General features: G+C 34.6%; 1 protein-coding gene across 38 annotated transcripts in view; it reads right to left on the reverse strand.

Annotated features, from left to right (window-relative positions):
• PCM1 (pericentriolar material 1) overlaps nt 1–26,768 on the reverse strand; it is an 81,792-nt gene that overhangs the window by 44,838 nt on the left and 10,186 nt on the right. For 3 of the 38 annotated variants that reach the window (XM_084879220.1, XM_084879186.1, XM_084879197.1), the window contains 16 exons: nt 25,410–25,527; nt 23,233–23,478; nt 21,933–22,202; nt 20,941–21,114; nt 20,642–20,758; nt 19,016–19,204; nt 14,506–14,683; nt 14,280–14,369; nt 11,708–11,817; nt 8,661–8,877; nt 6,420–6,606; nt 5,384–5,557; nt 4,837–4,991; nt 4,487–4,722; nt 1,440–1,594; nt 1,168–1,297 (listed from right to left, as the gene is read on the reverse strand). In XM_084879220.1, the coding sequence (XP_084735346.1) occupies nt 1,168–1,297; nt 1,440–1,594; nt 4,487–4,722; nt 4,837–4,991; nt 5,384–5,557; nt 6,420–6,606; nt 8,661–8,877; nt 11,708–11,817; nt 14,280–14,369; nt 14,506–14,683; nt 19,016–19,204; nt 20,642–20,758; nt 20,941–21,114; nt 21,933–22,202; nt 23,233–23,478; nt 25,410–25,505 (2,724 nt within the window). In that variant the 5' untranslated portion in view covers nt 25,506–25,527. The remainder of the gene's footprint in view (nt 1–1,167; nt 1,298–1,439; nt 1,595–4,486; nt 4,723–4,836; nt 4,992–5,383; nt 5,558–6,419; nt 6,607–8,660; nt 8,878–11,707; nt 11,818–14,279; nt 14,370–14,505; nt 14,684–19,015; nt 19,205–20,641; nt 20,759–20,940; nt 21,115–21,932; nt 22,203–23,232; nt 23,479–25,409; nt 25,528–26,768) is intronic. The other 35 variants (XM_084879200.1, XM_084879206.1, XM_084879199.1 and 32 more) reach the window with 22 other exon arrangements.

Consider the following 26,768-nt stretch of genomic DNA (forward strand, 5'->3'; position numbering starts at 1 on the left):
AATAACAGCTATTATACTACTCCTTTAGGGTTCTAGTGACATATTTAATTTGTTATTATCAGACCTCAACTGCTATCATGATTAAAAGAAAATCTGACATAATAAAAGAAAGATAAAAGCACAGACTAAAGCTGATGAGTATTAACCAATCTTCAGAAACAAGAGAGATAAGAGGCTGATAAAATGTTACTGTGGAAAATTTCATATACTCAACCCAACTCAGGTATGTATTCCTCTGGACATTATTTAGATTGGGGACAAGGAGAAAAAGATTATAGTGGAAAAGGTAAGTCTAGAAAATACATTAGAAATATCATTTGATATGTTTCCCTTCCTTTGAAAATAAAACCTGACTGAAGAATAAACTTAACCAATAAATTTTAGAGAGAAAAAACAAATCTCAAAAAGAACTGGTATTTCCTTCCCAAATTAATGCTATCACTATTATCTGACATGGTCAAAGACTGTTCATTCTCTGTTCAATATCAAAGACCTAAACATGGGATACTATTAATAAGCGAAGATATATATAGTTAATATTCAAGCTAAAAATGAAACATTTTAATTTCCTTAGATAACACATGATGGCTTAAGAACTTTATTATATAATTTAGACCAGTAAAAATGGAAATGCTAGTCCCTGAAATGCAAAGCTGAAACCAGAATATTTTATTTTTTAATTCTTTATTGAAGATTTATAGAAAAACTATTCTATTCTTTGGGTTTTCTTAACTCATTTAAAAAAATCTAATTAATTGCTAGATTTTCTGGTACATAGTCATAGTACGTGTGAATATGGTTCATTTTCTTTCTTTCCAAGTCTTTGGCATTTTACTCATCTTGATTTTTTTTTTTTTTTTGACTAGCTAAGGCCTGACAATGTTGTAAAAAGTGATCTCTTTGAAGTTCAGTGGAACCTAGAAATGTGAAACCAGAGTATTTTAACAGTTATATTCATATTCTGAGTCTCTAGCTAGCTAACCCAACAAGTGGTATCTTTCACAGTGCAGATGTGTATCCCTAAAGCAGTTGATCAGTTCAACCATTTCATTAATCATAAAATTAACAGAAATAAATCTATCTTATCAATACTAGAAAGAGTACTTTCAATTGATACTGGGCTTTAGACATCTTTTTCAAACAGAAAGAGAGAAATTTCCTAATTACCTGCAGGTCAGGACATGCCTTTTGCAATGCTTGAATTTTCTCTTGAATCTTAATCAGTTTCTTTCTTTCTTCCTGCAACTGTTTGAGCTCTCTCTGTTGCTGCTGTAGTTTAGCCTCATAAAATTTCTCTCTATAATTAAAATGACATTATATTTTGGACTCCAGTAAATCTGATAACATTAAGCATGATGTAATACACTACACCCAGCCAAGTACTTTCTCTATAACAAACACTAAATTTTCATTAAATGAAGGCTATAAGCTTAACATACCTTGCCTTTTCATTTACTCCAGCATCTTTCTGTGTTTTATTGGCATTTCCTCTATTGTTATTCGCATTTTGCTTGGTGCCTTCTTCTGCTGGGTAGAAATCATCCAAATGTGAAGTACTGGCAGAAACAGCTCCTTGATCTGCTGCATCATCATCCTAAAAACACATCGTTATATTAAATAATCTTGATAAATCTAATTCATACCTTAGTAAATACCACTAGTCTGTCAAAGTTATATAAGAAAAATTAGGGAAGCAGAGAAAATAGTAGAGAACACTGAAGTTCATTCTCTACCAATAGTAAGAAATGAAGTATTGAAACTAAAAATAGTATATTAAATATCTGAGCTGCCTATTATCCAGTAATAATAGTATTAAGTTGTCTTTTGTTATTTTGACCAAATACTGAACTATCAAAGAATATGAAGATAAAAAATGTACTACTGAAACTACAAACTCTTGAATATTAATTTTTCTTAAGATTTAACTTTTACAGTAACAATATCAAATAATCAATGTCCACTGTCACTTGCTTACATAAATTTTTTCCTTTCCTCACTGGCTTTTGTCTGCCAAACAAGTGCCAATGGCTCGCAATACAAAAACTAATGAGAATATACCATTTCAAATTATTAATCACCCCTGGCAATACAAATGAAGTTACTATCTTCCTAAGAGATCTATATTTTATTGAAATCCATGTACTTATTAAAAAATTTAGGGTGTAGTGCTCACAGCTCTTTTTGAATTTGTCTAGCAGGTCTTCCACTTTTTTACCAGAAGGCCCTCAAAAAAAAAGGGGCGGGGGGTTGGGAAATGGGTGGCCAGGGAGAGGTCAATGGGAAAAAAAGAGACATATGTAATATAATACTTTAAACAATGAAGAATTTTTTTTTTTTTTAAAGGTTTGGGGTGAACTACTGTATTTTCTTAAAAATATTTAATCCTAACCCGGTGAGTGTGGGTGAGTGGTTAGCATCAACCTATGAACTAGGAAGTCATGGTTCGATTCCAGGTCAAGGCACACTGATGATTTTTTATCTCTCTATCTCTCCCTTCCTCATTGAAATCAATAAAAGTATATTAAAAAACATTTTTTTTAACTCTATATAGTTTATATTTACTCAATATTATTGTTATTTGCTTTAGAAGCTGTTTTACTTTTTTCTAATGGTAATATTGTCATATAATCAAAGTTCAAAAAGTAAAAAAGACATTTAGAAAAGTCTTCTTTCCATCTCTGTCCCCAACTGACTACTTTCTCCATAGGTAACCAATATTATCAGTTTATGTACCCCACACATATAATTTGCATAAGCAAAATATTTACATGTGTATATACACACTTATATGTGTTTGTATGTATGTGTTTATACAATAGCCTTTCTTATATTAGGGAAAACTTGGAAAAAGCCAAACACCAATTCTAGTAATGGTTAAACAAGTAATAGTATAGCAATATAAAAAATGTAATCAAGATTATGAGAAAAAGGACTCATACACCACTGCTTAGATATCAATTAATAGACTCACTTTAGAGAGCAGTTAAGCGGTGTCCATTAAAATTAATAAGTGCGTAAAATCTAACATAGTAGCCCTAACCGGTTTGGCTCAGTGGACAGAGCGTCTACCTGGGGACTCAAGGGTCCCAGGTTCAATTCCGGTCGGGGGCATGTACTTTAGTTGCGGGCACATCCCCAGTAGGGGGTGGCTGATCGATATTTGTCTCTCATTGATGTCTGTAACTATCCTTCTCCCTTCTTCTTTGTAAAAAAATCAATAAAATATATTTTTTTAAAATCTAACATAGCAATTCCACTTCTTATATGCTCTTGAAAAACACAAATGCAGCCAGTGGCTCAGTTAGTTGGAATGTCATCCTGTACACCGAAAAGGTTGAAGGGGTTTGATTCCCAGTCAGGCACATATGGGAGGCAACTTATCAATCTCAATCACTCTCTCTCACACACACACAAATCAATCAATAAAAAATATATATTCTTGGAATGCACAAAGAGAGTTGGGCAAGAATATTCACTGGAATATTTCAAGTAGTAAAAAACTGGAAACAACAAAAGTATAAATCAGTAGGAGTCAGATTAACTAAATTAAGGTCTGTTAATACTACAGAAAACTCTGTTGCAGCTAATAAGAGTTGTATTTAAAAATATATTTTATTGATTTTTCACAGAGAGGAAGAGAGAGGGATAGAGAGTTAGAAACATCGATGAGAGAGAATCATCGATCAGCTGCCTCTTGCACACCCCCTACTGGGGATGCGCCCGCAACCAAGGCACATGCCCTTGACCGGAATCGAACCCAGGACCTTTCAGTCCCCAGGCCGACGCTCGATCCACTTGAGCCAAACCAGTCCCGGCAAGAGTTGTATTTAATATATACCACAAACACACACATATATATGCAGTATGATTTATATTTTATAATTTTATAATTAGTTTTCTATACAATATTTCACAATTATTTATCTATAATTATATAGGAATATATATGCTAATATGAAAAGTTCTCCAAGACATTGTGAAGTGGGAAAAAAAGCAAACTGTAAGTAATACTTATATGTAGAATTTAAAAAACCAAAGAACAAATAAAAGAGAAATGAACTCACAGATACAAAAAACAAACTGATAGGAGGGGAGGTTGGGGTCATGGGTGAAAAGGATTAAAAAGTGCAGATTGGCAGTTACAAAAATAGTCACAACAATATAAAGTACAGCTAGGAAATACAGTCAGTAATATTGTAATAATCATGTATAATATTAGATGGGTACTACACTTATCAAGCTGATTACTTCATAAACTATGTCCAATCACTATTCTGTACACTTTTAACTAATATAACATTGTATGTCAACTGTAGTTGAAAAATAAATTTAAGTGCTAAGCATGTAAAGTGGGCATATAGCAAGAACTTAATACGTAAATATGTACTACTATAATTATGTCATGTAATTGTCAAAATACATAAATTTTACCTTGTCAGACTGCACTATTTGACAAGCGGTTTTTTAAAAACCAAGCAGTACTTGCCTGTACCATAGCAACAAGATCTTGTAATTGCCTAAGTTTCTGTTTTGCAGCCATAAGTCTATTGATCTTCTGTTCAAATTCAGCATCCTCGGGAGCCTCATCAGCCACACTGCTCCTGTGACTAGACAATGAAGCTCCACTAGCACCCTCATCTTCTGCTTCTTCCTCTTCCTCCTCATCTTCACCTTGTGCAACATGAATCCCCTGCTCTCCTTCTCTATTATATCGACAATCTGCTGAAAACAGGTATCATTGAAATCCATAATTTCATAAACTTAAGAGTACTAAAGAAAGAAAATCTACTTCCGAAGAACAATATGGCAAACATTTCTGTGAATAGTCATTCTTACCTAAAGGAGGCATGTTTAAAGCCCTTATGTTGGCCGCAGATCTGTTGTTAATTTCACAATTAGAATGAACTGATCTGCCATCTCTATTATTAGAAATGCACTGTGCATTGGAATTACTGTTTACTTCATTCCAGGTGGCAGCTACTTGGGGATTTCTAAAAAAAAGAAAACAACTTTGTTATTTAAAGTAAAAATAATAATAATAATAATAACAACAACCAAGGTGTAGAACTGCTGATAAAGTACTTCTAAACTATGAACATCATTGGCTTTTCCACATTTAAATTCAAACTATGAATAATTGGCACATGCTTTTCATTAACTTCTGCAAATTAGAAACTTAAAACATTTGAAAAGTCAAAATTATACCTAAAATTAAAGAGGTAGAAAAATGCTAATTTAGATACTTCTTATAATTTACTTGCATTTGATCTAACAAATAGCAAACTTACTAAACTACTATACTCAACTCTTCCCTATTTTGTACACAAATCAATTAAGATTACACTGCAGACTTACAGGAGAAAAGTCAAATAAAAGTTCTTACCGAATGTTAGTAACAGGCTCAGAATTTTCATGCTCAGAATCATATTCTGACTCTTCAGTTTCTTCATCTTTTGTGTTTTCATTTACAGCATCTGTCATCATATCTGATGTTTGTTCATAATAATGAACTAATTCTCTTAGTTCATTCAATCTCTTTCGAACTTCATTTAACTTCCTGATAAACATATATACATATAATAACTATTTTAGCAAAGTAAAGCATGCATTATTTTCATGTAATAGCAGCCAACACAAACAAAACTTAAGTCTAGTCAAATATCCAGGGGCTATGACTGTAATTAAATTTAAAGTATAGTCTACTCCAAATCTCATTGCTTTATTTTTTTCATGCTGTGTTAGGGACAAAAACATATTAAAGAGTTCCAAGTGTTCATTTTAAACAGGTATGGATGTTAACAGCTTAAAACGCAATGTCAGAAATATTCCTAGATTTCTTAATATGTATCTAAAATGAGAAGTACAAAATACTCAATTTGAATACTAGCTCTCAGGCAAATCAGGTATGCAGACATTATTGAGCATTTGTAGAAATCTAAAAGGATATCATGTTTACCAAAAAATGACCAGCTTATGTTTTTATTAAGTGCCAGGAGGCATGCCAATGCTTTTTAATCCTTAAAACACCTCTGCGAACAAGTATATTATTATCCCTATTTCGCAGATGAAGAAACAGAAGCTAAGTGTGGGTAAGTTATTTGTCCACAGTTATTTGTCCTCTATAGCCTTGAAAGACACAAATGCAGTGCTGACTGTAAAGTCAGCCTCTACACCACTTATTTTAACTGTAATTCAGCTGTTTCTAATTCTTTATTTAAAAATGGAAATACATTTGCTCATAGAAATGATCTATATTACAATGTCATATACCTCCTGGGAAGCCTCAAGATTGCTCATGTAACACACACACACTTGTATTACCATATCACTTACGAATGCTTATCATATTAAACAAACACAGCACTCATCCCCATTATTCAATTTTAATCTATTTAACAATATTTGTAAAAGTGTTTTACTGGAGTTTTTCAGTTGGATTTAGATGGCCTTCGTTTTCACTCTCATTCTGAGGAACCAGAGAAGCAGCAGGGTAAGGAACTGATGACGTCAGGCTGTTGGATTCTCCATTGACAACAGGAGCAGAGGGAGCTGAAGTTGTACTTCTTTGGTCCACAATCCTTTGTGGAGAGGCTGAAGAAGGCACAACTACACACATACAAAAAAAAGTTACCAGAAACAAATATGGCACCAAACATTTATTTACAGTTTATTTGGATGTAGAAAAATAAAAAGCAGAAGTCATTAACATCTTAAATTCTGCATAAATTTTAGAAACTTAATATTAACAGAGCACTTATAAACATGACCCTCAACCAAACATAGTTAAAACAGAAAGAAAACTAAAAATGGAAATTGACAAGAACAATGATATTGTACCTACAGTATTTGTCGATAAAGCACGATAAACTTGGTTTCGTTAAGTTTATCAAGGCCACTGTGTATGATGTGCAGTGCACTATCCACAAATCTTTATAAGGCAGCCCTAGCACAGAATATCCTTAGGAGAATACCAAATCTATAGCTCAAAGGAAATTACATTCGGTCTCCAAGCAGAACTTTTCTTATTCCAAAAAATAAAGCAAAATTATTAAAGTGTCTGTGGTATACCCATACTATGAACTACTACTCAGCAATAAAAAGTTCTAATTAATGATGGCCAATCCTCTGTAGTTCTTTAACCACTACATTTTAGTTACTTTTCTGTTCACACAGATCAGACAAAGGTTATCTTATGCCTTCCCGGGAAATAAATGAAGATTAAAAATTTTTGTACGGTACTTTATCTTCCACCACTTTAAAACTATTGTCACTTGTCTCTTTCTCACCGCAGCATCATCACTACTCGTTGCCTACATTATCAACTGCTACAGCTGCTTTCCAGTAGTCTCTTTACTCTATTCCCAGGCTGTTCTACCTTTGCTGCTGCTTTGCACAGTTTTCCAGTAGAAAGAAAATGACTTTCTGGCATCATCAGTAAGCAGTGTGCTACTTTCCTATATGAATAACACTGATCACAAGGCCTTGAGTACAACTTTCAAATTTTAAGGTTTTGCCGAAACCGGTTTGGTTCAGTGGATAGAGCGTCAGCCTGTGGACTGCAAGGTCCCAGGTTCGATTCCGGTCAAGGGCATGTACATTGGTTGCTGGCACATTCCCAGTAGGGGGTGTGCAGGAGGCAGCTGGTTGATGATTCTCTCTCATCGATGTTTCTAACTGTCTATCCCTCTCCCTTCCTCTCTGTGAAAAATCAATAAAATATATATTTTTAAAAAATTTTAAGGTTTTCTTAGTTGTATTAATCTGTTTAGGAAGGCTAAGTGTTGGGATTAAGCAGAATAACAGAGGTCAGGGAAAAGGAGTATGTTTCAGGGTAGAAATATTAAGGTTCTTTTGAACATGGCAGAGAAGAAACAGGGACTCCAGAAATATCTCGATTCCTTGTTTTATCGTTAGTAAGAGAACAGCTGGAATGCTGAAGAATAATGACCACCTGAGCCTGACTCTACTGACTCCATTTTCAATGCTAGAGCTCCTACTCCTGTTTGGGCAAAAGGCAGGAACCAGGCTGGTGAAGATGAGGACAGCAAAAGAGAAATTAGAACTATATCTTAGACAGAGGCAAGGAAAACATCTGCAAAGCAGAAAAGACCGTTTCTATGTATAACTAGGATGATTACTGTCTTTCCTATTCCCACATGAGATGACTAGTTACATATTTTTAAAAGGATGTTTTGGAATTTCTGCATTAAACCATATGTACTACATAAACTTTATTTTACCTCACTTTTTTTAAATATACTTTCATGTTTTTAAACCAAGTATTAATTTGGATTAGTTTTTCTTTAAATGAAAATTTTGAATATGTTAAAACTGCAGTATTATGTCTAAGAATCTAATTACCTTCTACTTTTCCCTAAAATTCTCCCAATTTTCAAGGCCTAACTTTATCCTTTCCCTATTCTGAATTATACAACAGATCTACTATCTATGTGGCTTTATCATACTGCCTTACTACTTAAAAGCTTTTCACATGCAAGTTCTATCTCCCCATAAAAAAAAAAAAAAAAAAAAAAAATCTGTCATTTTCTTGAGAAACTATGTGTTCATACACTCACCAAATATTTACTAAGGAACTATTTAGATGCTGCTATTATACTTAAGTGTCTTCTACCTAATACCACTAAGCCAGATTTACTTACATGATGAATTGTTGAGATGTTGATCTCGAAGTGTATGAAGTTCTCCAAGCAGTTTGTCCATTTTTTGTTTCTTCTCCTGTAACACTCTCATTTTGCTAAAAAGTTGACCTTTCTCATCAGGTAAATGTTCTGAAGCTGCTGGATTCCTGCTCTGGGAAACCTCCCGAGTTAATGAAAGACTTTCTGCCTGTCTCCTATTATCTGGAACAGGTAGAGGCTTATAAAAAAAAAAAGATAGAAGAAAAATAAAAACCAAGGTAATTAAAGGTTGCATCCTCATTTTTAAAAGGCATAAAAATTCTTCATGAGCCCTAGCTGGTTTACCTCAGTGAACAGAGAGCATCAGCCTGCAGACTGAAGGGTCCAAGTTGCAGGCTTGATCCCCAGTAGAAGGCATGCAGGAGGCAGCCAATCAATGATTCTCTCTCATCATTAATATTCTTACCCTCTCCCCCTCTCTGAAATCAATAAAAATATATAAAAAATAAATGTTCTTCCTGAGAGATATATATTTGCCTGGGTTGTATGGTGGGTAAGTATATGCCTTTCTTATTCCTAAATTGAATAGTGCTTCCTTTTGTGCCACTATTAACATATACATAATTTTATAGACACACGTGATTACACAGTGCCACACTTTACACAAAATAAGCTTTCTCAATCCCTCTCTTACCACCACCATAAACTTTTAACTTCTTATACCTATCAAAGGCTTTCAATTCACTTCTTTCCTATGTTCCTCTATTTAAAATAAATTATGAAACCTTTCAAAATTCCACTAAGACATAGGGAAGGAACCACAGCCTACAGAATAAAGAGTAATATGCAAATTGACCCTACGGCAGAATGATAAGGAATGACTGGTTGCTATGAAACACACTGACCACCAGTGGTCAGACACTAATGCAGGAGCTGCCCCCTAGTGGTCAGGGTGCTCCCACAAGGAGAGCTCCACTCAGCCACAAGCCAGGCTGATGACTGCAAGTGCAAAGGTGATGGCAGGAGCCTCTCCCACCTCCTCCGCAGCACTAAGAATGTCCCATTGACAACTTAGGCCTGCTCCCTGCCTAAGCTGTCAGTTGGACATCCCCCAAGGGCTCCCAGGCTGCCAAAGGAATGTCTGACAGCCAGCTTAGGCCTGATCCTCCAGGAAGCAGACCTAAGCTGGCAGGTGAGCATCCCCTGAAGGGTCCCAGACTGACAGAGAGTGCAGGCCAGGCTGAGGGACTCCCCCCACCCCCCAGTCACGAATTTTCATGCACTGGGCCTCTAGTTTTGAATAAATGCCATTGAGCTCAAATTTTACTATTTTGCCACATTTGCATCTATTTTCTTTTTTAAAGAGAACTATAACCTTATAAATACAGCTAAAGCTCTCTATATAAAAATACCCAACCCCATTACTCTTTCCAAAAGTATTAACATGCTTTTAGTCTGTAATACCTATGTATGTACTCATAAAAAAAATATGCATTCTTTATACAAGGGGTCCTCAAACTTTTTAAAGTGGGGGCCAGATCACGGTCCCTCAGAGAGCTGGAGGGCCGGACTATATGAACTACTAATTCCTACTGTAACACCTCGGCTGCGCTCACTGCCCAAAAAACCTGGCGGGCCGGATCAGACTCCTCTGCGGGCCGCATGTGGCCCGCGGGCTGTAGTTTGAAGACCCCTGCTTTATACATTTTTAAACATATACTAAGTGGTACCCTTCTTAAACTTGCATTTTTCATTCCTCAGCTCTAGTTCAGTTACCATACTGGTTAAAGGATTTCGTTCTATGTATACATAAGTTATTAGTCCATTTTCCTGTTCATGGATGAACATTTAGGTTGCTTTTTATTTTTATGCTATTAACACAATGCTTCATGAACATTCTTGTACAAAGCATGACTCCTTGTGAACACGGAATCTCTTAAGGTGGGACATTGCAAGATTCCTGGAAAATACGTACTAGATATTGCTAAATAACTCCCCAGAGTGTTTGGGCCATATTCTTTTCTTTCCAGTTGTTCAGCAGGCAGGTGACAGTGCATCTTCAATCATACTCAATTCCACTGGAGAGGTATTAATTCACCTTTCTTACTCAAGGCCCACAGACTAAAATGTTTGCATTTATATATAATTATTTTAAAAGGTCATGCCCTAACCAGTTTGGCTCTGTGGATAGAGCATCGGCCTGCGGACTGAAAGATCCCAGGTTCGATTCCGTTCAAGGGCAACCTTGGTTGTGGGCACATCCCCAGTTGGGGGTGTGTAGGAGGAAGCTGATCCATGTTTCTCTCTCATGGATGTTTCTAACTCTCTATTCCTTACCCTTCCTCTCTGTAAAAAATCAATAAAATGTATTTTTTTTTAAATAAATAAAAGGTCAATAAATTATGAACTAATTTACTCTGAAATTAAACTTAAGAACTTTCTTAAAATTGTTAGAAATTATTACAACATAGACGGGACCAGTTTGGCTCAGTGGATAGAGCGTCGGCCTGCGGAATGAAAGGTCCCGGGTTCAATTCCAGTTAAGGGCATGTACCTTGGTTGCGGGCACATCCCCAGTGGGGGGTGTGCAAGAGGCAGCTGGTCGATGTTTCTCATCAACATTTCTAACTCTCTGTCCCTCTTAATTCCTTTCTGTGTAAAATCAATAAAATATATTTTAAAAAAAAAAGAAGAAATTATTACAAGGACATAGATTCAAACAAAACAAGTTTAAAATTGTGACCCTTCATCTTTTGAGAGGAAAAAATAACATGTTATTCAGTAGCACACAAAGGGAAAATTTCACTAATCACTTCATTCAAAATAGATTTTCTTCTAATTTATTGTATCTCAAAGTGTAGTCCCTAAACTACCAGCACTAGAACACATGGAAGAAAGCCCACGCTAAATGTATGAATCGTAATTTTAAAGGTGGGAAGACTCCCACTAAATAGAAATCTACATTATTTTAACAATCATATTGGATAATACTTATGCTCAGTAAGGTTTGAGCTCCACTGTTTTAATCAATGTGACTTTAAACTCAACTATAGTGAAAAATTTGTTACCTGAGAATCACGAAGCTGATTATGAAAATGCTGAATTAAATCATTCAATTCTTCATTTAGTTCAGATGTGATACTAACTCCTGATAGGCTACCTGCAGTTTCTGGTACAACTGAAAAGAAAATTAAGAATTATTAATTAAAGTAAATACAAAAACTTAATTTAAGAGAAACTAAAAATAAATTGTGGAGAAACAGGACTTAACAAACCTCCACTAACATAATTTGAAACTAGTTAACCCTCAGATTTGTCAACCAATCATTTTATTTTTCCATCTAACCTGAAAATAAGGAAACTGACAAAACTCTAAGTTAGAGGTTCACCTTTTTCTGTCCCAACATTTATGGAGGGATACTTTTACATCTCAATTAACAACAGTGACTGGATGGAGTGGGGATCGGGACAGATCTGGGTTGAGGCTATGTTAGGGGAAGTACTTGTCTGAAAAAGAACAACTGATTCTGAAAGGTCTCAATTCCCATCTACACTAACAAATTATGCTCTAGTTCAAAGGCTAGCAAACTTTCTTCAAGATTCAGATATTATTAAATGTTAATAAGCTTTGTAGAAATACAGCTTTTGTTTCAACTACTCAACCCTGCCAGTGTAGGGCAAAAGTAACCACAGAAAATACATAAACAAATGGGCATGGCTATATTCCCTAAAACTTTATTGCAGATAGTGGGCCAAATCCAGTTGGCCATCAGTTGCTGACCCCTGCAACAGAACAGATAGTTTATTGAAGTAAGTGCCTGTGATAATAGTCATACTAAAAGACCGTAGTTTTATCTTCCTTTCTAAGGCAGTGTTCTGATGACATTTTGATAACGGTTGGTGCTCTACTATACAGCCACCCCATGCTTATCCTAGCTCTAAATGAGACACTGACTATAAACTGTTTCTCTTTAAAAGGAATATACTAGCTTTTTCTATTGAAAAATTCAAATTTCAGGGCTGGAGAGAATCCCACACATCTAGTCCAAACTATGTTCTGAAAAGGAAGAAATTACAGTCTAAATACCTAACACACAGCTTTCTAGTTACATGATGAAAGGAGCACTCTTTCCCAGGACAATTATGTTGCCTCTTATATACAAGAAAATTAAATAAAACAATTGTGGCTTTCCATTAGTATTCCTCTGCAAAATCTCATAAGAGTAAATCTGCCTTAAAATTATTAACCTAAAATTCTTTTTGAAATAGTATATAAAATAAAACTCTTATTCATTCTATTCCTGGTCCCTGCCTAATGACAGTACACATTTTTCTTTTTTTTTAAAATAGATTATATGCTTACTTAAAAATAATAGTTCATAAACAGAAGACCACTGACCTAAATAAAGCTCAAGAGATCTGATGCTACTAAAATTTCGTATAAGCAAGTCACAAACTCTGTGCTGGAGGTCCTTCTTTATAAAGTAAGAAAACAAAGCTCCTCAGACTAATTTTGTGATAATCAACTGAGATGATGTAAACTTATTTCAAATAACATTAACTATCACAGAAAAGGCTCTGAAATCTAACACTCCAAATTTGAAAAATGTTTAAAAGTGTATAATTAACCAAACTAGTATTGGTCATTAGTAAAATATATTTTTACTAAATGTAAAAGCTAATGATACTTTGAATTTTAAAAGGGAAAGTGGGAATTAAAATCTTATAATTATTGCCCTGGCCAGGAATCTCATGATTGGAGCATCATGCTGTGCACAAAAAGGTTGTGGGTTCAATTCCTGGTCAGGGCACATACCTAGGCTGAGGGTCCCATTACCTGGTGGGAGTGATTATGGAAGGCAACTGATCAATGTTTCTGCCTCTGCCTGCTTCCCTCTCCCTTTCTCCCTCTCTCTCTCCCCACCCTTCTCCCCCCGTTACTTTCTCTCTAAAAAACAATAAGCACAGGCTTGGTGAGGATTTTCTTTTAAATCTTATACTTATTACTATATGCTATACTATATATATTATACATAACTATATAATTATTATAAAAGAGTAATAAGTTACTTGCAAGTCATAAAGTTTCTTATGAAAAGGGAAAAATTAAATTATGCATAACGTGACCAGAGAGCTGAGCCAGTGGGCTGGGTGTGAGTAGCAGGATAAATCGAGTAACAAGCTAACTTCAGTGAGGACCTAAAATGGAGAGCCCACAGGGTGATAAATTATTAGAATGGGATGAGACTACTAGAAATATTACCTGAGTTTTAAAAAGTAAAAATTTGTTTCCAACTTAATGAAGATTAAACACTTAGGTTTGAAGGCGATGAAACAAATTAAACTCAATACTAAACAATGCAATAAAATTTCCACCTAAGTGATATACGACTATTAGGGGGAGAAAAAGAGTATTTCTGAGTCTCAGGAAAACTGTGTAGGATAAAAACATAGCCCAAATGAACTACTGTACACAAATGGATACCTAAACTACTACTAATAATCTCAGAAGTTAAAAAAGCTCTACAAATCTAATCACCATCTTACTTAAGGTCTTAACACTTCCTTGGGAGACAAGCAAAATATAGCAATCCTACCAAAATAAAGTACAAAAACAGAACTACAGCCTGTCCCTTTTACCTCGTAAGGGTACTCTCTGATGAAAAGGAGAGCGAGATGGCTGTCTGCCCGGTACAGTATGATGGCCAGGAGGTGTCCCTGCAATATTTTCTGCATAACCAGAGAAAAGCACAGGACAGGGTAAGCCTTACATTTAGGTTTCTAAACTTGTCAATGATCAAGATCTGACTATTTAAAACCAGCATCCACCTTGCTTCTAAAACAACTTTCTAAGACTGTGGCATACCAGAGTCATCCATCACAGCAATAGCTTGCTCTGCTTTATGTTGCAGAGCAAGGAGAGCAGCTTGTCTTCCCTGCAGAGCTCGCAGTTGCTCCTGCTGCTGTAACATCCTTTTTAATAAATCATGTTGTTTCTTCAAATTTTCTATCTCTTCCATAGGTTCCTGCTGAGGATCTCTGGCCTGGAAAATGAGACCAACAACAATTATATCTATTAAAATTCATGTTTCCGTTTCAATTACCAGTGGCAAAGTACATACATAGATAATAAATTAGTACTAACTATACAACCCTAGACACAGGTTTAATAAACTTTAAGAAAAAAAATGGTAACACAGGAAGCCTGCCATATTGAGAAGGTAGATAGGTAATTTCATAGTCAAAGACCATAAGCAATGGCTTAACATAAAGAGGAACCAACGAAAGGAAAATAAAGAAAAAGGCATACAATAAAAGACAGGAAGGCTTAAAACCAAAAGGAGCTATAAACATCTACAAATACACAAATAAAGGAGAGATCCAGTCCTTACAGAAAAGGAAGAGCAAATCACACCAGGCTAATGCCCTAAAGAGTATCCTTGAAAATGACTAAAAAAACAACAACAGTTTTGCCCCACTCCTAAGAGTGTTTAAAAAAAAAACCCACTAAACAATTTTAAAAACACATTTTTCATTTGATAATCTGATGTGAAAGGCTTTAATTTACTCACATCACATTATACCAGCAAATGTAAAGCAGAAAATTTTACATTTTGTATAAAAAATATTTTTTCTTCTAAAATAAGTTCATTAGAATACTCTGATATTCCCCTCAAAATAGTCAGCATTTTTGCCTAAAAATAGAGGATCAGATTATTTAAAAACTAAGTTTTAAGAACTTATAATTATTCATATATAACCCAACAAGAAAAATTAAGTCAATTAAGCAGAGACAAATTTAAATATAGCTAGGAAACAATTATAAACCAAATTATGTCTGAACTATTTACCATTATATTTTTCATCATAGATTTGCTTTTTTAAAATCTTATATTTTAAAAGTTTAATGATTCTACTTAATATTTAAATAAGATGCTTCTATTAACTCAGAACATATGTTACATTCTTTCCTGTCATAACTCATCTTCTTAGTTCTGGCTTATTTCAACACTATTTATATAAAAAAAGAAAAAAGAAAAAAAAAAAGAAATTTGAAGGGATAACTATAAGTAGTTAACTTTCTCAGACTTGATCCAAAATAATTGCATCAAAGTCATTGGTAAAATGTGAAACCAGAGCAAAAATAGGTACAGATCTTAATGGAATGACCAAGAGAAATGTCTCCAGACTAACATCAAATATTCCAGCAAAGAATTAATGGTGATTAATTAGTAGAAGAAACATTGCACAAATAAGGCAAAATGTGATCTAGGAAAAAAAAAAAAAAAAAAAAAAAAAGAAAAGAAAAAAAAAGGTCAAGAATGTATATAGCCCATCTAATTTAAAAATCCTCTCATCTCTCAAAATCTGTTCAGACCTCAAGGTAACCTGAAAGCTATCTATTCCTAAAGGACTTACTATCCAATATAGTATTATGGATTTTTTACACTTTAAAAAGCAAACTTTTTAAATTAATTTTAATCCTTGTTAGTCACATCCATTTGCAGAACTTTGATATCCTAATTATAAAGAATTCTGAACTATTTACTAAAGTAAACACAATTACATTTAGATTTTTCACTAATCCAGAGATGAATTCCCAACAATTTTTTAAATTGGTGGTTTTATTACTGCTTGATAACTTTTGCATCCATAAAAAATAACATTTCAGAATAATACTTCAAAAAGCTGAACTAAGGGCTGAAGGTGGTGACTGCTATCAAATATAAAGGAAAGATGAGAAAATGGAAATAAAAATACTTAGGGATAAGAATATGGCAAGAGGATGGTGCATGGACCAGAAACCCAAAAAGAAGCCAAGCCTATATCCACTCTTCAAACCATACTAAACTTCCTGAGTCACTTTCAACAAGAATGCTTTTAATTTATAGATTTTAAAAATAACTTGGGCCCTAACTGGTCTGGCTCAGTGAATAGAGCATCAGCCTGCGAACTGAAGGGTCCCAGGTTCAATTCCAGTCAAGGGCATGTACCTTGGTTGCGGGTACATCCTCAGTAGGGGGTATGCAGGAGGCAGCTGATTACTGTTTCTCTCTCATCAATGTTTCTAACTCTCTATCTTTCTCCCTTTTTCTCTGTAAAAATCAATAAAGTATATTTTAAAAAATAAAATAAAAATCTTGGGGCATGAAATACTGAGTTACATACAGGTTAACAGTCTGATTTCAGAAAACCCTAAGTTTCCTCTACTTAGCTGAGGCTCCTCCAATATTCTTCATGAATGCAAATGTATTTTTAAGGCTAGCACTTCAGATAAATATGTACTCCAACATTTTTTTTTTAATGTGAAAGATGAGGAATTAAAAGCCCAGAGAAAATAAAGCTATGATTTATCCAATATCACAGTTTGGGGAAGTAAAATTCCTAGGTTCTAGTTCTGCGTTTTTAACACCATACTATCTGCCCCCAAATTATGCATTTAGATAGTTATAAACACAGAGGTCTAAGATATAACCTCTGAAGAAGCATAATCTGATTTGGGAAACAAAGTTAGACATGAAAAAAACTAAATGGTATTTTTAAAAGCCTACAAATTTTCTAAGAGCTAGGATTAAGGGTAAGGAAAAAGATGAGAATGGGAAAACAATGAGGACATAAGTACTTGTGGAAGGCTTCTGTTTAAAAATTATGCCAAACGTCATCCTATCTATAAAAACATCCATAAAATGGACTCTGCCCTTGTAGGCAGCTTGAGAGTATTAATCATTTTCCATTACATTGAATCTAGGTAAGATCACAACTTTTCCCTACTCTTCTAACAGAATACTACATTTTGATAGGATGTCAAGGAAGGAAAGGTGGGGTAGGAAGAATGACAGATTCTGCATAGCAGAGAAAGAACCAAGTCAGTGGGAATTATGAATTTTTTCTGAGAAATTAAAATAACTTTATGAACAGAGTACTGATAGAATTACTCTAGGATGGCCCTGAGAATCAAACAATTAAAGAGATTCAAATTAGAATAAACTCCAAGAAGTTCAGGAGAATATTATTATTCATTTACAAGGATGTTATTAAAAGAAACTTAAAATAAGGAAAGTGGCATATGTAATATCTTAGGGAAAGAACTGGCAAATACTACCCTATAGTAAATTATCAACTCTTAAGTTCTCTTTGTCACTAAGTTTTAAGGAACATTAGTTTCAAAGAATATCTACTGTGCTTCACGTTCACTTTCTCTTTTCCAATGCCAGTAGTTTTAAAAATAATCAACTACTTTACTGACTTTTCTGTTGAATTGGGGTACCTTTTTAACACTATATAGTAACATCACCAAAGCTGATTTTAATCTGTATCTTCAAACTCTTGTGGGAGTCATAAAAAAAAAAAAAAAAGACACCTAGAAGTTAAGCTTTGCCATTTTTAAACATACACAAAAAATATAAAGTATGTACATAACAAAAAAAAATGTACATACATAAAAGAAAGACTGATCCTAGGTAATAATAAGCTAGTAATAAAACATGAAATTAGTCTTATCGATACTCAGTTATTAAAATAGCCCTTTATTCTTGCCAAATGGATATGAGCACCATTAGAAATGCTATTTTTATTGAAACTGTTTAACTGAACTACACAAATAGTTGTCTTTAAACCTTTCCGGAGTGCCTTTATGCAAATAATAAAAAATTAAAAGAAAAAACATTTAGCTCAGACCGGTTTGGCTCAGTGGATAGAGCGTCGGCCTGCGGACTAAAGGGTCCCGGGTTCGATTCCGGTCAAGGGCATGTGCCTTGGTTGCGGGCACATCCCCAGTGGGGGGTATGCAGGAGGCAGCTGATCGATGATTCTCTCTCATCGATGTTTCTAACTCTCTATCCCTCTTTCTTCCTCTCTGTAAAAAATCAATAAAATATATTTAAAAAAAAAACATTTAGAGCAAACACTAAAGGAAAAAAAACATTAGCAAACAAAGTCAACTGGATAGTATTTTCACACATATAAAACAACAACAAAACAGGAATGGAAGGAGTTTCCAATGGGAACAAAACTACAAACCAAAGGCAAGTAATGGTCAAGGCAGATACTTTGGTCTATTTTGAATTCCCAATAGCAAAAAAATTTGTTACATTTTGAATTCTCAAAGGAAAAACTGATTAAGTTTCAGGTCCTTTGTTAACGCAAATTCAAAACAGCTGCCAAATTTAACCCCTGGAGTGGAGTATAAGAAAGCAGAAAAGAATAAAAACATTAAAAAACAGCATTTTGCTAAAGCATATTACAATATAATTAACCATATTCATAACACATTTAAGAAAAATAGCAGTAACAGAAAAGCAAACAAGGAAGAGGAAATAGGAACAAAAGAGCTGCTCATATACAGACTTCCCAAGTTAATATTGTGAAGTGTATACCTTTGAGGGAAATCCGCGTTTTCGGCTATATTTCCTATTAGGCCTCAGTTCCCTGTCATTCTGAGGAGGTCTGCCACCTTTCCCTTTTGGACTTGTAGTAACGTCATTGTCTGAAACCTGTTCTTGTGAAGCTGAATTCCCTAGTTTGTCCTCAATGAACGGCCGAATTCTCAGACTAAAAGATGCCTCCTTTATTAAATAGTGTAGCATATTAATTTCTTAACACAAACTCCTATTTAACATACAAGTCATCCTTATAAATAAATACAGAAAATTTACCCGTCTATTTTTTTAAAAATCCACCCTCCCACAAGTGTCAATAAACTTATGACTTTTAAATTTCTGTATACTAGACTACTGCTTATTGCAATCATTTTATCCTAGACAATTCCAAGTTATACAACTGCTGATGCATATTTTAACAATTATGCTGCTATGTTATTAATTTTCAATATGATTTTGTTATAAAAAATTATCTTCATAGTGAACACTATATAAAAATTGTAATAACCAACTATACCCACCCATACCCAACAGAATTCCTTTACCCATAGGCCCCAAGCCTTCCATTTCTGCTGGAATGAAAGGTGAGGAAGAAATTATTCCCAGCACCACTATAAACAGAAAAACAATTTCCTCATTAGAATCCATTCTTTTACAACTATTTTGATCAAGCCCTCTGAATATCTCCTGGTAAAAATAATATCGAGAAAAAAAATTCAAATTTCCTCTTTAAATTAAGAAGGGCAGAAAAGAGAAAAGAGGCAGATAAGAAACTACCAGTATGCAGGTCAATACTAAAAGGAAACAAACCTTCAAATTCCTAATGCTGAATAGTATTTGGAATGAAAGATATACATATATCACGTTTCATAAGAAAAGGTTTACTGGTAACAGGTTTTAAAGTTTACTGATGCACAATTATAGGTGCATCTATTAAAATAAAAATGCTTAAAAGCAAAATAGGATCAAAGCACACTAATTTATCTGAACTAAATGTATTTTACAAATCTTTCCTCAAAATTCTGTAAAATCTTGATTATTTTTCAAGATGTATTTTAAGAAATCTTATTTTGTAGTCAGAAGTTATAGTATTTTTCTGTGTGAATAAATGACAATGAAAATACTACCTTGTCCCATTTTCATCTCAATTTTTCAGTCATTTGATGTGCTACAGTTCCTAGACTAACCTGAGAAATGAAAAATCCTAGTAGCCTTAAATGGGTCCTCAATGGCAAATGAACTTGGCGACTTGAAATAGACAATATTCTAAGCAATGATACTCTATACTTATAGCTCTTATATCCATGAATTTGAACTTTCCCAATGCTGTTCAAGACAAGTAAACTTGTGCTTAACAAAACAAACTAGAAAAACCTTGTTTCTGGAAGGTGAAGATCAGAATTATTAGATTTTAAAATCAACCATTAAAACTATATTTTTAATGTTAATAAATAAAACTTTTAAACTTCCAGGTTTAAAAAGAATACAGTCAGCATTAACAATTTGAAGTTTCTTCCCTGAAATATATTTTCATTAAGGAATGCCTATAAAATATAATCTTGAAAAGTGGGAGAAAAGTTTAAATCTTCACTTCTAGCACTGTAATTACCAAAAGCCGCTTACCGTGGTATCTGAAGCCTCAGACTGCACATCTATGTTTAGCGATGTGCTCTCAGCTACAGAACCAGATCCCACAGCTGAATCTATAGTCCGAACATCCTCCTCCTCATTTTCTCTAGCCTGAAACATTTCAGTGGTATAAATCATACAACTATTAAAAAGGGCAGTAAAATGTTACAACGGACGGCACGATTTTCTGAAATATATCAACTCCTCTGAAGTGGCACAGAAAGTCATCAATACATGTACACTGATACACTAAAAAATAACTCAATACATTATTTAAAAGGTCCATAACTTACAAGGATTTTTTGGAGAAATCTCATATATGACTTTTCTTGTTCTTTAAGGTGATCTATTAGATGAGTAAGGCGCTCAACATTAGCAGATCTTTCATTTTTCTCTACAAGATCTTCCCGCATGGAACTAGCTTTAGTAATATAGTCACGAATCTGAACAAGCCTGCTTACAATCTGCTGGGGAAATATTTTTTTAAAAAGGCATAAAAGTAAACAGATGTAAAACTGAGTATAATTCATTCAACAGCAACAATTTTATATACTTTACACTTCAATATGACTAAAAATACTTCTAGTAATTGTGTGAATTCATACATGCAAAACACCCGAATCAAATTTAGAATTTCATCAAAATATAATCAGCTATACTAATAACTCCAAATACTGTTTACTTAAAATTTTCAAAATTCGTATATTTACCTGAAAATTTTTATTTATATTATAGAACTGTATATCAACTAATATTTATATAAATTTTTTCTAATGTTTATATTTATTTATAAATAAATTTTAAACTATTATAAATACTTTTGAAAGTACTTTTCCAAGGAATTATATCACCATTTTTAAAAATTCTTACAACAATCTATTAATCACTTTGCTCCCAACTCCCCTTTACTAAAAATTGGCAATATAGTATTTGGCAGATAAACAGCAAAAATATAATTATACTAGCGGCCCGGTGCATGAATTTGCACGGGGGGGGGGGGGGGGGGGGAGCGCGGCAGGACTGTGGGAGGTTGGCTGGCAAGCCTGGATCGGGCAATCAGGGCAGCATGCCAGGGAAGAGGGGCCGAGGGAGGTTGGCTATGGGAGTACACTGACCACCAGGGGGCAGCTCCTATGTTGAGCATCTGCCCCTTGATGGTTAGTGCACATCATAGCGACCAGTTGTTTGGTCGTTATGGTCACTAAAAATATATATATATATTTCATGTTAATGTTTTAAACTTTGAGGTTTGTGAAGGCAAAGAGCAAAAGAAACATTTTACCACCTGGCTGCTCTCCATTGCAGGCTCTCCTCTCCCATCTTCTTCAGAGACTTGACAGTTTTGCAAAAGGTCATTACTTAAAGCAGAAGCAAACAACTCTTTACATTGCGCTGAGCCAATCACTTCTCTCTTTTGAGGACCTGGAGCAGCATCTTTGCTCTTGTTAGTGTTAATCTGCATAGGCAAAAAGTTGAAGGGCTTTCGGGTCTCACTAGGCTGACGTTTGTTATTAGCAGCTGTTGCTCGGCCTTGAGAATCACTTCCAATGCTTCTCTATATATGAAAAAGAAAACAAATCCACAAACATTAACCTTTCAACAATTAAAAAAATTCCAACATTCTTAGTCAGTTTCACCATGAGATATTGATTCAGGAGGTGTGTATAAACACCTTTTGTAAGATATGAAATCGCTTCAGATCTACAAAATTCTACTGAAATATCAAAATTTGGCTAGTACAAATTTGATTCCTAATTTTCAGACTATTCAACTAATGATATCAGCAAGATTGATCTACAGAAAGTACTAGGATATATTTATAGTCTTACTAATTCACAGATTTTCTATAGGCTTTAGGCCCAGTGAATCAATGTTAATTAATGTGAACACCAGCATAAAGATTTGTTTTTATGAAGCAACACCTAAAAAACTACTAGGCTCAGTGCCTGGCATATAATATGTGTTCAATAATTAGTAAATAAATGACTAATGACATATGATCATCACCATACAAGACTTTATCTACATTCATGCTATCTAAAAACCTGTTCATCTATATAAAGTGCCAATGTCTTAGTAAAATATTAGGTGTTTATTATCATTTACACAAAATGGTACCACAATTGAAAAACATAAAGCTCAGCATCTTAAAAAAAAAAAAAAAAAAGTTCATTATATTTCTACTTGCTCTTACTTGTAAACTTTATTTGATTACTAATACAAACCCTAGTTTTATTCTAAATGAGGTTTATCCAGCACATTCCATAGAGCCAATGATAAATATTCTAATATGGATTTTCCTTAATAGCAATCTTATTCAGTACTAACATACAAAATTTAGTTTCATAATGAAATAATTTTAGGAATAAGATACAGTAACAAAGTAAAGAAAGACGTCTAGCAAATTTAGAAATAAGACCTTGTTGCCCTTCAAAGAACCTACATTATCATCACTGATCAAGATTCTTTCCATGCACAGAAACTAAGAAAAAATAAAAAGCTCAATATTTTACTTAAAAGAAATTATTTAAGCCATCTCAAATATTTCCCTTAGTCACAACTTATTTTTAAAATAATTCACTAACCTGATCTAAATCCCCGAAGTTTATCCGCTGTTTAAGTTTCTCCAATTCTGCCTGCTCTGGAACAGACATCTGAGTCACATATCTACTATGTGGAAACGTGTGTGGAGTCTTTGTCCTTCGTCTTCCAACTCCTGGTGATGACTCCGGAGAAATATCATTAGTTACCCTCTTGTCACTTTCTACAACAAACTTTTTCTTATTCTTTTCCGATGATCTATTTGCCTTCTTCTGCTGGCCACCCCAATCCTTTAAAAAAGTAAAGGCAAGAGTTAATAGAGCCTCTATCAAACCAGGAAAGTAACTTACGCTTAAAAATTTTTGGTCAGCCTTAAAAATGACAAAACACTTTCACATCAACATGTAATCTTAGAGACAATTATTTACTACTAGAGGCATGGTGCACTAATTTGTGCATGGGTGGGGTCTGGCCAGCCCACCCCAATCTGGGCCAACTGGGGGCAGGGCTTGATGAGGGAGGGACTCTAGGTGTTTGGCCAGCCAGCCTCGCCCCTGATTGGGGTAGGAGGGCTGACTGGGTGCGGGGCTGGCCAGGGGGAGGGGCCTCAGGCTGTTGGCCAGCTGGTCCCACCCCCTGGTCAAACTCCTAGTCAAACTCCCAGTCGCAGGGACAATTTGCATATTATCCTTTCATTATATAGGAGAATTACTAAACCATCAATTTTAGATCAGTACCAAAAAACAAACAAACAAACAAAAAAATCCCCAAAGTCCAACCCTAAGGTTAGTCTGAATATTTTCAAAAGCATTTTTATAAATGGTTCTTTATTATTAATGAACTAGAGATCTGATGCACAAATTCGTGCATGGGCTGTGTCCCTCAGCCTGGCCAGCTATTGGGGCTGTCTCAACCAGTCCCAATAGGGGCTGGTCGGGTGGAGAGAGTGCAGGAGGTTGGCTAGCCAGGGGAGGTTGGCTGTGGAAGTGCACTGACCACCAGAGGGCAGCTCCTGCATTGAGCGTCTGCCCACTGGTGGTCAGTATGCATCATAGTGACCAGTCATTTGGTCAACCGTTCATAATGGTTGCTTAGGCATATATAAATAAAATAGGGAAATGAATTTATAGATACCTTTACTGAACTTCTTTAAAGTTAGTATGAATGACAAGAAGGCAGATCTGGAATCAACCTGGGTTCTAAAGTAATTACTGTTTTCTGAAGAAATGCTCCATTGCATGACCCTAAGCAATTTAACTTCCCATAGTCACAGCTGCCTAATCTCTAAAATAGTGCCACCTTTAAAACACAATTAAAAATAACATATAGAAAACATCTAACACAGTGCCTAGTATATAGTGAGCAATAAAGAAAATTTACTATTTTTATAGTAAGTTTTACATAAGATTTGATAACAAAAAATGCTTAATGTTTTCCCTAGAAAACATTTTTACTAACTTAACTCATTCAACAAAAAGTCTATAAATTCCCACCATATCCAGATTAGAAGAACCCTTTAGTTTTACAATAATAAAACCTTCGGGATATTTTCTTCATTTATAACAAAAGATCCTTCTCTACAAACTATCCCTCTACCCCAATCCATGTGTTGGTGTTGCTGTCTACCCTATCCCATCCTTAGAGACAATTATTTACTACTAGAGGCCTGGTGCATGAATAACTGGGAAAAAAGATGCATATCTAATCTAAATTGGGATATTCATACTTTAAAATTTCACTAGCCAGTGAAAAAAATAACTAATCAATATTTAACTGCAGCTCTAACTGATAATTTGAGAATCAAAGGGCAACCATAATGCACCATGTGGAGCAGAGGAGAGAGAAAGCTGGGCTGTGAAGAAAAAATTGTGTTAAACAGAGGCACTCAGGAGAGTGAAAGTAGCAAAAAAAGTAATTCTTGAAAACTTTCTAGTTCCTTTTTCTAGTCCCTTCTTAAAACCCAATTTTATTCCTTTAAACTGTTTTCCATAAAACAGCTGTATATCCTTATTAAAGAAACCTCTTTTTTGGCTTAAGCTAACTCAAGTTGGTATCTGTTACCTGCAAACAAAAATGTCTTCACTAATGTAACAAATAGCCAAGCATCAATATCTTGGCCAGCTTTACAGATAGTTTCAGTGAGTCTGATTTAGCTAAGTCAAGGGAAACCTGCATTTTAATATCAGCAGTCAGGAACACACCATCAATAAGATAATCATACCATATTGTTGAGTCGGTCATCAACATTCTCATTGCTCCAGTTTGGTAAATCCTGATCATTCATGCCTTCTTCAAAAGGACCTCCTCCTGCTGCCATACTGGCTTTAACAATTAATTTCCTATAAAACAAGTAAAAAGCTTTTTAATACATAAAAACAAACTCTAATGTTTAAATCATTATAAAATAATCTTGAAAAAGTTGATTTTACAAAATTAAGAGGCACTGGAAACCACACACCACAAACACACTGATTTAAACATAGTATGATTAACATGAGTTAAGTAGTTGGAGTGATAGGGTGGGGGCAGGGAAGGAAAACCTTTGAATATCTACTATGTAGACTTGCCTGTAAACTTTAAGGTTATTTCATTTAATTTATTCAACGAAGTCCTAAAAGATAATGTGGTAGGAATAAGTTATTAGTAACTAAAACCAATAGTGCTCTTAGAAAAGAAACTGATACCCTCCAGAGACCAGGGTATTTGCTTTATGTCAAAGATTCAGAGGGCAGAACTGCTCTTGTGAAACACTAAGGAAGGCTTGGTTTTAACAGAAAGGAAAGGAATGGTAAGCAAGACAAGAAAGCAGGAAGCAGCAGGACTAAATGGGTGGCCTATAAAAGCAAAGAATACAGTGGCTTAAATCACTAAAAATATTTTGCCTTTTAAATTGTATTTCTAGGAATTTTATAAAAATCAAGGAAGGCAGTGAATTCCATGCCCGAGTCAGAGATGAGGAACAGTAGCAGCAATGGGAGAAGCAAGCAAAGGTTTAAGAGCAGAGATATTTACGAGAAAATAATATTTCTTTATATCCTATGGAGAATTGAATTTCCCCTGGGTATGGAACAGTGCCTGTTGGAGAGGGTCTGAGTGAAGGAGAGGGTGAGACAACTTTATAATCCAAAGGGCAGGAAAGGCCATTAGGCATCAGGGTTGTAATAGGTTTCTCATTTCATAAACAATAACACTAACATTAAAAGAAGTTAAGATAATTTTGTCAAGGTGATGCAGTTAAAAATATTGAAGATAAATACAAATACTAGGTGCTTTAATTCTCAGATCCTAACTTATCCCATTCATCACTAGAATACAGTATTAAAATGACTATCATCCATGACAAAGTAGGATTGATCCCCTGGATGTTTTAATGCCAGGACCGTGGTCGGCAAACTGTGGATCTCGAGCCACATGCGGCTCTTTGGCCCCTTGAGCGTGGCTCTTCCACAAAATACCATGGCCTGGGAGAGTCTATTTTGAAGAAGTGGCATTAGAAGAAGTTTAATTTAAAAATTTTGGCTCTCAAAGGAAATTTCAATCATTGTACTGTTGCTATTTGGCTCTGTTGACTAATGAGTTT

This window comes from Pipistrellus hanaki, assembly GCF_964339955.1.
Source record: "Pipistrellus hanaki genome assembly, chromosome: 3".
Classification (NCBI taxonomy): domain Eukaryota; kingdom Metazoa; phylum Chordata; class Mammalia; order Chiroptera; family Vespertilionidae; genus Pipistrellus; species Pipistrellus hanaki.